At 36.2% G+C, this 12,612-nt stretch overlaps 1 protein-coding gene across 7 annotated transcripts in view; it reads left to right on the top strand.

The window, feature by feature from the left end:
- Positions 1-12,612, top strand: part of CSGALNACT2 (chondroitin sulfate N-acetylgalactosaminyltransferase 2) — a 63,192-nt gene that overhangs the window by 20,464 nt on the left and 30,116 nt on the right. For 5 of the 7 annotated variants that reach the window (XM_070364884.1, XM_070364883.1, XM_070364880.1 and 2 more), the window contains exons 2-6: positions 1,953-2,883; positions 4,998-5,214; positions 6,608-6,709; positions 9,905-10,083; positions 11,702-11,796. In XM_070364884.1, coding sequence (XP_070220985.1) covers positions 2,124-2,883; positions 4,998-5,214; positions 6,608-6,709; positions 9,905-10,083; positions 11,702-11,796 — 1,353 coding nt within the window. In that variant the 5' untranslated portion in view covers positions 1,953-2,123. Of the gene's footprint in view, positions 1-1,952; positions 2,884-4,997; positions 5,215-6,607; positions 6,710-7,584; positions 7,677-9,904; positions 10,084-11,701; positions 11,797-12,612 lie in introns of those variants that run through there. The other 2 variants (XM_070364886.1, XM_070364885.1) reach the window with 2 other exon arrangements.

Below are 12,612 nucleotides of genomic sequence, written 5' to 3'. Positions count from 1 at the left end.
AGTGGGTTGCCATTTCCCACTCCAGGGGATCTTCCCAACCCAGAGGTCAAACCTGTGTCTTTTGCTGTCTCATGCATTGGCAGGCCACTAGGAAGCCATTAATGGATGATATCTCAGTTTCAAATACAGTCTATATGAAGAAAGAAATTATGAGGTATCATATTAATGAAAGGTTGAAGTACTTAGATTATTTCATTCAAAATATTATCGAGTTTGAATATAGTACAGTTAAATATGTGTTACTTTATTAATAGTTTATTCAAGATTATATCTCCACATTTTTAGTTTTAGTCTTTCTTTCCCTTGATAAACAGGCTAGTAATAACTTATAAATAATTTAGAGCAATGTCTTTTAAGTTTTAAACAATGAAATTTAAGTGGTTTCTTATGCAGAGAATTAGTTTTGAGACATGTTAAAAGTCTTGGAACTATTATTAGCTTTGCATCCTTATTTTTTACTTAGTTTTCTTAATACTGATTTTTTTCCTTATTTTTCTATATCACTTAAAATAAGATTTAAAATCAGTAAAAAAAGATGCCATCATAGTAAAATTTACTTGTGAATTAAATTTTTAAGGATACATGGTTATCTTTTGGTTAACTAAAGTAATAAATGGCTAAGGATTGTAAAGTCCATTGTTTGTGATCCAGTAGCCCAAAGAAGTTTGAATCTATCCCACATTTTGTACAGAGATGTACCACGGCGTGGGGAAATCACACGTTTTACACAGAAGGCATCCAGACTTTGCAGATCAGTAAGAAACTGATGAGGATCAGTGTTCCCCGGTGACTCTTTTCCACAGGTTCTGCTGCAGTGGCAGAAACCAATTCTGTTAAAAGCTAGCTGTAGTATCACGTATTCTTCTTGACAGACACTTTAGTAGAGTAGTTCTCTCTGCAGTAGAGGCCTTCCCTGCTTCCTGTCTCCTAGGTTTAATCTTCTCTCTTTCTAGAATTAAGTATCCTTAAAGTTTAAAAAGAAACATGGAGGAGCTCATATAACTGGTTGTAGTATGAACGATAGCATGTAATTTTGTAAATTTATAAGGGATTCTTTGGAGAAGGGAATGGCAACCCACTCCAGTATTCTTGCCTGGAGAATTCCATGGACAGAAGAACCTGGTGGGCTACAGTCCATGGGATCGCAGAGTCAGACATAACTGAGCGACTAACCCACCCACCCACATAATGGATTCTTTAATTTTTTTCCTGCAGATAAACATGTTCATGTTTTTTTTTATATAGACTCCAAACTTTTCCAGACTTGTAGGAAATCTGTTCCTGTGTAATACAGTGGAAAGAATTATGTGATCTAATGCTCAAATAATCCACTGGAAGAAAGACTTTGGATATAAAAATGTTTCTTAATGTGTTTTCCAGATGTCTGTGGCCTTCTGAAATTGCTTCTCCCCCCGCCCTTAATTTTAAGTCTCTTAGATTCACTAAGTTGAGGTATAGAAATTAATAAAGTAGAATGCTTGAATTGAATAAACAGTAAGAAAATATATCTCTCTAGAAAGCCATTATCAGTATAACAAAAACAGTTTATAGAAGCTCAACTCCCAAATGGTGATATGTTATAGTTGGGAAATGGTGAGTTAATTGAAATATTATGTTAGTATAGAGTTATACATGAGGTAATTTACAAATAGTTAGGGACCGATATAATCTATGTAACACAAACTATGTTAAACATAATTTTAACGTTTCCTTGATTCATTCAAGTTATGGACGTGTAGATATTCTGGTTGAAAGTATTACATATATTTTAGTGTTTCAGAAGGTGTTTTTCTTAATACTTTCCCCCAGCATTAACTGAATATTATATAGTATATTAGTGGCTCTCATGGTGCTTAGCTATGATATCACATAGCTAAGCTTACTAAAGCTGTCAACAGTTTGATATACTTAAGGAAACAAAATTCTGATTGATTCTGATGTGTTTCTTTCAGAAAAATCAACACCCATGGATTTTATCTGACTGTGTAGATCAGGTTTTTTTTTTTCTGGATATCATGGTAACAGTATTGGGAAAATGCATTATTTCTCACGTCTGCAAGTAGTCTTCACTGCTGAAGGAAGCAATTTTTTAAGCTACAGCCAAATTCATTTTGATACTTTTTATGGAAATCTTGATTTTGGTTTTACTTTTTTATAACCTTTTGCAAAAGGTATTAACAAGCAAAGAGCTCATCTCATTAGGCAAGTCCAGATTAATAAGAATGCCTAGAAGAGGGTTGATTCTTCAGACCCGGACCCACTGGCTACTGCTGGGTCTTGCTTTACTCTGCAGTTTGATATTATTTTTATACCTTCTGGAATGTGCCCCCCAGACTGATGGAAATGCATCTCTTCCTGGTATCATTGGGGAAAATTATGGTAAAGAGTATTATCAAGCCCTCCTACAGGAGCAAGAAGAACATTATCAAACCAGAGCAACCAGTCTGAAACGCCAAATTGCCCAACTGAAACAAGAACTACAAGAAATGAGTGAGAAGATGAGATCTTTACAAGAGAGAAAGAATGTAGGGGCTAATGGCATAAGCTATCAAGGCAACAAAGAACAAGCACCTAGTGATCTTTTAGAGTTTCTTCATTCACAGATTGACAAAGCTGAAGTTAGCATAGGAGCCAAACTACCTAGTGAGTATGGAGTCATTCCCTTTGAAAGTTTTACCTTAATGAAGGTATTCCAGTTGGAAATGGGTCTCACTCGCCATCCTGAGGAAAAGCCAGTTAGAAAAGATAAGCGAGATGAATTGGTAGAAGTTATTGAAGCTGGCTTGGAGGTCATTAATAATCCTGATGAAGATGATGAACAGGAAGATGAGGATGGTCCCCTTGGAGAGAAACTGATATTTAATGAAAATGACTTCGTAGAAGGTAATGTGAAAAATGTGTTGATCCGTTAACATTAGTATGACAAAATTCTGTTATTGTATGCTGATAATATGTCAGAAAAAGTTATAATGTGATCAAAATAAAATAGAAAATAAGAACCAGGGAAATAGAAGAAATCTAAGCTTGTATAGCAGAATACTCCCCAAGTTGAACGGCTCTTAAGGTTGTGTGTATATTTGCATGTATATGTATTTGCATTCATCTCTGAACTGGTTTTGATGTTCCTTTTTTATATTTTTTAAAATGTATGAACTAAGGCTCAAAATTTGAAAACCATTTGCTAAAGGAAAGAAGAACCTAATTAAGATTAGTGGTTATTCTGTATTTTGAGTGGAGGAGAAACACATGTCAGAACATCAAGGAGGCATACATAATTTTGAAAAGCATATTTGGCATTTGGAAAAGTAAAGAAATAAACCCATTTTCTTAATACAGACTGCAGAAAGGGCATAGCATTTTTAAATGTCAAGATGGGACATGGCTCAAAAGTTGAGGAGCACTCGTATACATTTAAGAAATTTGTTTATTGATATAATTATAGATTATATCAGAAATAATTATAGGCCCCAACCCATCTCCATCTTATACCGCATGCTAGATATTTAATTGTAGGCTTAAAGCCGTTTTGAATACAAATATTTCTTAAAAGTTCTCTTTGCTTGATTCTGTATGCCACATGTAGTTTTTTGATTTGTTTGTTTTTTTTTTACCCCAGTCTTCATGGGTATCACTTGCTATAATGTAATACCTTCAGCCTTTGGAGGCCATCAGCAAGGGCCTTGTGCTTTTCTGTGGCATTTCAGCTATCTTCTCCTTATAGCCATCTCTTTTTACCCCGTCACTTCCTGCAGTTTTTGATGGGTTGTTTCTTTCAAAACTCCTGTAGTTTTTCTGCAGGCTCAGCTTTTTATCTTTTCACTCAATATGTTTATAGCTTATGGCAGAATTGAAAGCTGCAGAGGAAGTAGCTAAGATATGTAAAATATCTTCGTGTCTTCTTAAAAAGAAAGGAACCTATGCCAGTTTTATATTCTGTAGCTCCTGCTTTTTTTTTTTTTTTTAATATAATTCTCCTGGGATTCTGTCACTTACAGGATTTTTCTCTGTTACGAAACATATTTTGTCCCTTGCTTTTCCTCCATTGTGCCACTTCCCTCATCAGAAAAATAATTACGGACAATGATTTAGTAGCTCCTGTTCCTGTTCCAGACTTCAGCTTAGATGTCACTTCTTCTGGGGAGGTCATCACCAACCTACAAGTTTAAGATAGCAGTGTTCTTATGTGTTCTCATAATCTTTACCCTGTGCCCCCTCTCAGAGCACTGTCCTCATATACCGCATTGCCCATTTCCTGATTTGTAGTTCTGTTAGACTATAAGCCTCAGGAGGAGTGGGACCAATCTCTTGTTCACCATTTTATTTCCAGATATTGGCTGACTGACACATCTGTAGGTCTAATCTCTCTCCTGAGTGTCACACTTACAAATCAGATTGCCTAATAGACTTCCAGGCTTTTCTCCCAAAGGCATCTCAAATCACCATGTTTAAATTTATACTAATTTTTCTTTGTCTGACTTCGTTCTATCTAGAGTCTGTGTGTTTGCATGTGTATATCACTATATTATTATTTCCTTTTTCTTTCTCCATTGCTAGACGGAACTGGGACCATGAAGCCCTCTTTATACCATTAGTACCTGACACAGATACACTCAATTCATTTTTTGTTAAGCTGAACCAAGCAACAGAAGTTTTGACTTTCAGGTCTAGAACTTAATATTGCTAGAAGTAATTTCTTTATTTTCATCATTTGGTTTCTGTGTTGATAGATTCTGCTATTTTTTAAAAAGTCATGTAAAAAGGAATCATCACCATTTGGAATAAATTTTATGGATTGAATAATAGAGCAGAATATTTTTTTAACCTTCTTTTAAAGTAGTAGTTTTTACTGACTGTATCATGGGGATAAAATTTTCACAAATGTATAAAAGCTGTACGAGTCGGATTTCACACTTTTGATCATTGAGTAAAGTCAGTAGTTGTACTGAATTTGTGAACTTTAATATGGAGATATCTTTGTTCCTAATTCTTTCCTTTAGGTTATTATCGCACTGAGAAAGATAAGGGCACCCAGTATGAACTCTTTTTTAAGAAAGCAGACCTTATGGAATACAGACACGTGACTCTCTTCCGCCCTTTTGGACCTCTCATGAAAGTGAAGAGTGAGATGATTGACATTACTAGATCAGTTATTAATATCATCGTGCCACTTGCTGGAAGAACTGAGGCATTTGCACAGTTTATGCAGAACTTCAGGTAATTCCCAGAGCTTAGTGATTTGGCTAAGTGCTCCTAAAAAAAAAAAAAAACATTTCTTGCCATTTTATTTAGTTTACCTTCACTGAGTAGGGTTACTTAGAATTGCAGAATAATTTTATAGGCTTTGGGAAACTTTTATGTTTTTAATATTTCCTTTATTCTTAAGGCATGTATTGTGTTATTGACACATGTATTGTGTTATTGACACATGTATTATGCTATTGACAATTTGAACTGTGAAGTAAATTGAGGGTGACAACTATTAGGAACTGAATTTGATTACCTTTATAATTGTGTTTGAATTCATTTTAGGACAAGTTGAATTTTCAAAAATAACTTTATTGAGGCGTAACTTACATACAATAAAATTGACCTATTCCAAGCATACAGGTTTCATGACTTCTGACAAATTTATACATTCTTGTAACTGCCTTTCCAATTAAGATATGGAACATTACTATCTCCCCAGAAAACTCCTCTGAGAACAATTTGAATTTCAAAATTGGAAGAAAAGACAAATATTCAAGTAAAAATGGGAGAATGTTATTCTATCTTGGGAAGCAAAGATTGTAACGGTTTTAAAAACATTTTTTAATTATTAAATTTGGATATTTTTACATGCTGAAGTGTTAAAAATTAACAACTACATATTAGACTTTTGATTTGAGAAAACTTTTGGTTTTTTTAATTAAATAATTGTCATGTTTTTAATACTTTAATATGGTAGTCTGAATTCTTTGTAATCCCAGTTTTTGTTCTCATTGGAGTTGTTGCATATAAAAACTAGTTAACACAATTCTGTTACAGAACATCTAGAAATCATGCTTCCAAATGAGTTGCCTTTTTGAAATTGCCTGCTTGAGAACTGATTTCCTAAAGCATTTTTAATTGCCTTTGGGAATTACCTTCAGATGCTACATTTTTCTCCACAGTTAATAATCTCAATCATGACCTATATTTATTCCTTGATGATAGATATAATTTCTCTAATTAGGTAGTCTGAGGACAAAATAAGTTTTGAACTAAAACTTGAGTTATTTATTTGATTTTGAACTGATTGAAATTTATTCTTTGAATAGCTTATAGTTTGCTTCTGAAGGCAATACCAAAGCAAAAGTTCCAAAAATGTTTCAAAATATGGCAGCTTCTTGGGCTGCTTACATTGGATCTCCAGGTGTTGCATTCATTTTGACATATATGCTGTTACACATTTGCTGTGATGCCTTTAATAATTCAGCAGTATTGCCAGTTTTATATTTCCTTAGTTTCATGTGATTTCATTCTAAATGAGTAATGCTTTGTTTTCTTATAAAGCTTCGTATGATTGCCTTCTGAATGAGCAGTGCCTTCTATATTTTCCTGAATGAACTTTATTTTTCAACCCTGTCAGGGATGTATGTATTCATCAGGACAAGAGAATTCATCTCACAGTGGTGTATTTTGGTAAAGAAGGACTTTCTAAAGTCAAGTCTATCCTAGAATCTGTCGCAAGGTTGGTGAGCCATGTCCACATTGAAGTCTTGTATGTATAATAGCAGAAGAATGAGAATTTCAGATACTTAATGAATTAATAATTTTGAATAGTTGCTGTTGAAAGTTGGCTGAGATGTGAGTGGTGGTGGTAGTAAGTTCCTCGTTTCACCCCTGAGTTTATTCATGCAACTCTAATGACTCGTCTTCCTTAACCTCAGCGTGGCATGATTAGGGTGCTGTTACTCTGTGGCCCACTCACCTTTGTATTTGCCTCCATTCACTCTTCATTTCCTTCTTTTGAACTCTTAACTTTTTTCTAAGTCTAATCCTTTCACTTTTATATCATCTCCTAAGCTTGTCTCTTACTTGCCACCTTTCTTTCCTTCCATTTTCCTAAGTTCTTTCTCTCCCTGCAAATGATGCTTAGGTCTCCCCTATCCTTCAGAGACCCCCACCCAACTGTGCAGTACCCAGTAACTACCATTAGGTTTCTGTCCTTTCACAACTAAACCTCACAGAACAGTAGTTCTCTAACCAAGCAACTCATGTAGTACCTGGCACATAGTAGGTGCTCAGAGGTTTGAACGAATGAATTAGTCATTCCTTAATACTCCATTATTAATTCTGTAGCTTCTCTTCCTTTTCATCTCTAAGTTATGGGCCCAGAGTTAGGACCTAACTGCCAATTTCAGCCTTTTCTCTGTCATCCTCTTTGACTGCTTTCTTACACTTGATACCTAACCAGTATTTTCTTCTTGAAACTCTCCTCTGATGTTTGTAAAATGTATATATTTTGTAAATGTAGATTTGTTATAATGTAATATACTAGGTTGATTGTCTTTTCTGACCACATCAACTCTGTATCCTTTACTTGCTTCTTTACCTTTCTGCTAGTTGTGGCCACTCCCTAAGAGTCCAGCTTTGGCCGGCCTTTCTTCTCAAGTCGTTCAACTAACATTCATTGAATCCCACCGACTATGTTCCAGGTACACTGCTTGGGAGTCTGACTGGGGTGGTTGGGATAGGACTGGGCACAGAGGAGGGAGTGTGCTCCCGGTCCCAAAGGGACTCACAGCATTGGGGTATGAAAAACACTGTCTTCTCCTTCCCCTTCGCTAGCTCCTCCTCCTGATGGCCCTCTTTCAGTTCACACTAAGCTCATTCTCATAATCCCCGGGCTTGATGTCTGAGAGCAGCATCTTTCACTCATTCTTTCCCTGTAATTAGTCAGTTTCTGCGCACTGCCCAGGACCTCTGCTCTGCCCTTTCCTTGCTGCTGCCACCACCTTAACCCAGGTTCCTTTCCTTCCTTACCATTTGCAGATCACCTGCTAAGTGCCAGTGACTGATGTTAGTATCACAGAAGTTGCATTAATCAAGACTCCTCTGTGGCAAATGATGGAAACTTATTAACTTATTTTGAATTTACTTGAGGAAAATGAGAGCATTATTGAAGAATCTTGGATAACTCCCCAGATTAAAGGGATTATTAAAACCAAATTTAATGAAGAATACCAAAACAGCTTTGGTGTCTCAGTGACTGGGGTCAGAGATTTGACTACCATCAGAATTCTCTTGTCTTCTTGTCTGTTTTTCTCTGCATGTTGACTTCATTCTCCTGTTGCAGATTGGTTCCTTCCACATGTGAGGTATATGGCTGTTGGCGGCTCTGGGCTCACATCTTCTCAGCTTTGCTGTCAGAAAGGAAAGAGCTTTCTCCCAGGTCCAGTTGAGAAAATCCCAGGGAAGGACTTTTGCCCAGTCTTGAGCCAGTTACTATGGCCAGGTGGGGTGGGGATATTTTGATTAGCCCAGCTTGAGTCTGGCTCCCTGCCCCTAGGAAGTCACTGTGGTTGGTATATTCTATGATTAGTTCCTCCACTTGATCTGGAAGTGAGAGATGGTGATTGACAGTTTCCTCAAAAGAAGAGAGAGATTTGCAGCATGTCGGGTGGAAGGGCAGGGGCACTCAGAGTCTACTCCATGCCTTGTTTGAGCCTTGGCATCCATCTCTCCAGTCCCCATTCTATCGTGTTATAAGAGTAATCTTTTTAAAATGTTCTTTTTTGATCCAGCTATCCCCTAGTGCAGTAGTCCTCCAACATCAGTCACTTGTCGAGAGTGACTTGTCGCGAGAGAGTCTCAGGTGCTTGGCTCCTCCCCTGATATCCGATTCAGGGGTCTGGGGTGGGGCCTGAGAATTTGTGTTTCTAACACGTTCCCAGGCAGATCTGATGCAGTGGGTGCAGTCCCTTGGCTGTGGAAACCACTGCCCTTGTGGAAAAACCCTGACTCCTCCTTGACGTCAGAACACTAACCAAAGTCTTTAACCTCTCCTCCTCAATCTGACCCTTTTCTGGTCTTCTCTCATTGTTGCCATTTTTATCCCTGTGTTCCAGTCTGATTTGTCTGATTACTGTTTTTTAAAAAGCTTTGTACTTTCTTACCTCCTTGCCTTTGAGAATAATTAATTGGAATGACCTTTACATTCCCCACTGAATTCAGTATTTTAACCAAGGCATAACTTAAATTCTGCTTCTAACATCTTTTCTAACTACTACAGACACAAGCAGTCTTTTTTTCTTGAACTGCACTTCATTCATTCAATCATAAAATACTTACTGAACTCATACCCTGTGAGAAGCACTGTGTCCATAGTAATGAACAAAACAAAATCCCTGCTCTCATGGAGCTTACATTCTAGTGGGAGACACTGGAACAGACGTGTCCGGTGATACTGAGGGAAACAATGCTGGACAGAGGGATGAAGATTGAAGCAAAGGGAGGTCAGGGCTACTTCACGTGTGGTGTGAAGGGGATCCCTCTCATGAGGGCACATTAGAGCAAAGATCTAAGAAACTCGAGAAAAGAATATTCTTTGTATGTATCATTCATGTGGATTGCATTATTTATCACCAGACACTATGATTGTTTTCCCATGTGTATATTTCTTAACCTCCCCAATAGGTTTTTAAGATCACGAAAGGTAGTGGCCTCTCAACACATACTAACCTCACGTCACTAGCATGTTGCCTCAGATGTGGGCATTTAGTTGTATCCCTGATGATAGAGACATTTAAAGCTGATGATTTCCCTATATCAATATAGACCCAACATAATAAATACCTGAAGTGTAAAGTATTTTTTGTAACTTGTGTTAACAGAGGCAGCTTCAAGTGGGACTTACCATTTGTTGTATGTGTTTTCCTCATAGTGAGTCTAATTTTCACAATTACACCTTGGTCTCACTGAATGAAGAATTTAATCGTGGACGAGGACTAAATGTGGGTGCCCGAGCCTGGGACAAGGGAGAAGTCTTGATGTTTTTCTGTGATGTCGATATATATTTCTCAGCCGAATTCCTTAACAGCTGCCGATTAAATGCTGAGCCAGGTGCGTAAAATGTTGGCAGGTGAATTGAGTGTAAAATTTTAGAACATTCAAGTGTCAGCACATTCCATATTTTGAATCAAGTTAAGTTTTTTAAAGTTATATTTGGCATGACTTAATTGGAATATTAAGTAGGAAAGTAAAAATTTGCCCCTCTGAAGTTCATACCCCTTATTATTTTATGGCCAGATTCCAGTGTATACATTTGAATCCAAATAAACAAATGCAAAGAAATAAAAAATCTTGAAATTGATTAAGGAGGAAGTAGAACTCATCAGAAAAAGCCAAGCAGTGTGATGCGTGTGAGTCAGAAGCACTCTTCCTCAGGCAGGTGGTGCCAACATGCGTGTAGGCGTGCACTCATGGAGAAGTCTAGGTACAGATAGATGGTGCTTGGGCAACTACTGTGCATTTGGGGATGACTACTATACTTTGTTTTATTTGTACATATTTCAAAAATGATAAGAGCAAATGACTTTTATATATCAGATATTATTGTAATGTGATAAAGAGGTTTTTCTATATTAAAATTTTTCATAGTGTATGTTTTTTATAGAACTACTCAGATCATGCAGGTTATCTTCTTGTGAATCATTTTGGTTAGGGATGGTTGTCAGGAACTCTTCGAGACTCAGGGGGATAAATGAGGGTTAGATTTACTTTTTTTGTAGCAGATAGCATGAAGGCCAGAATGCGGTAGTTGAAGATGTATTTTCTTAATGTAAAATAAATATTTTATCTGAAGTATTTTATATTCATTTTAAATTGTTTCTTTAATGTAAAAGAACAATTTGTCTTGGGGAAATTGAGCTCCCCTTCCCTACGTGGGTTTTAATCAAGATGAATGAAGTCTGCTGGGGATCTTGTATTAAAAAGACTGTCACATTATTTACAGGGTCCTTTGCAGTTTCTGAGCACTTTATATTACCATGTCTGATTGAAGCCAATCTCAGCAAGGTGTTCTCTGTTGAGGGGAGGGAGGTGGGCTAGCTAGTTAGCCTTAGTGGTCTCTTCAGTGCTAACTATTTGAAAGCTAATAACAAGGCCTTTTGAGGGGCCATCGGGTACTTAAAACTAGTCTTCCCAGGTTTTCCAAATCTTGTTCAGATCTGTCTGCAGTTCTATAGTTTACTTATTCTCTGTATATCCATTGTACAATATCCTCTGGATTCACTGTTTCACAATTCATTTTGAAGGATGGATTTAATAGATGTTTCAGAGTTTCTTGGTGATTGGTTAACCTATATCTGTTACTGCTAATTCAATGAAATAATGATTAATAAATGACTCACCTCATGAACAGTAAGAGAATACTTTTGAGCATCTCCTCAGAGTGAAAGGGAATAAATATATCAAAAGGGAATAAAGCATCTTTTAGTCTTTTTTTCTCTGTTCTTTTGCAGGGTTATAGTTTCATAGCCTGAACTACTGATACATTGTAAAATCATTATCATGATCATCAACACAAGGTTTTAGTAACCTGAATGTTGATAGAATGCAATATTAATAAAATAAAATCATATGTAATAAAAACTTTAACAAAATTGCAGTAGATATTGCAGTAAAGATCAGTGCTTTATTTTATTCTTTTTGTGGTGTAAATGTATATTTTCATTTATAGGTAAGAAGGTGTTTTACCCTGTGGTGTTCAGTCTTTACAACCCTGCCATCGTTTATGCCAACCTGGATGTGCCCCCACCTGTGGAACAGCAGCTGGTAAGACTCTTACTGTCAGTTATGAAAAAGCCTCAAAGATCTTTGATGGTTCCTTAATGTTTGTTTCACTAGTAGAAAAAGTTTCAGTTGAAAACTATAGTTACTATAAATACATTTTCATAGTGTACCCTCCTCCATAACATGCTTTCGTATTTATTATTTCAGAGTTGTGTCATTCTGGCAGAGATGTTGGGGATGGGAGAGAAAAGTTTAGGCTACAGAGAAAAATTCATGTTCTAGATTGTGAAAATTTTCTGGTCATTTCTACCAAATTACTTTTAGTGATACTAAAAATTTAATTTTAAAACCTTACTGGAAATTAAAACTACTAAATAAGAAGGAATAGTATACTATGAGAAATTACTTAGAAAGTTTTAGAATAGGAATTCCATATATCAGAATTTAACAGTTACTGACAAAGTTACACAAGTGTTGAAAAAAAAAGGTTAAACTTCTATGGAATAATTCAGATTTACAGAAAAGTTGGAAAAACAGTACAGAGAGTTCTTGTACTTCACCCAGTTTCCCCTCATGTTAGCATTTTGCATAACCATGGTTCATTTGTCAAAATTAAGAAATTAACATTGGTAAGTTACTTCTAATTCCACTGTAGATTTTGTTAGGATTTCACCAGGTTTTCTACTACAGTCCTCTTTCTGTTCCAGGATCCGGTCCATAGTACATTGCGTTTAGCCTAATTTTTTATTGTTATTTATAACATTAAGAACAAAAAGGAAACAAATAAACTAAGAAGATAATTTAACATGTTTAAAAAATGAAAAATAACTCCAGAAAAGAAGTAAAGATAAAAGCAGA

This window comes from Bos mutus, chromosome 28 (genome assembly GCF_027580195.1).
Source record: "Bos mutus isolate GX-2022 chromosome 28, NWIPB_WYAK_1.1, whole genome shotgun sequence".
In the NCBI taxonomy this organism is placed as follows: Eukaryota; Metazoa; Chordata; class Mammalia; order Artiodactyla; family Bovidae; genus Bos; species Bos mutus.
The sequence above is the reverse complement of the archived record's forward strand: the minus strand, read 5'-3'. Positions and strand labels throughout refer to the sequence as shown.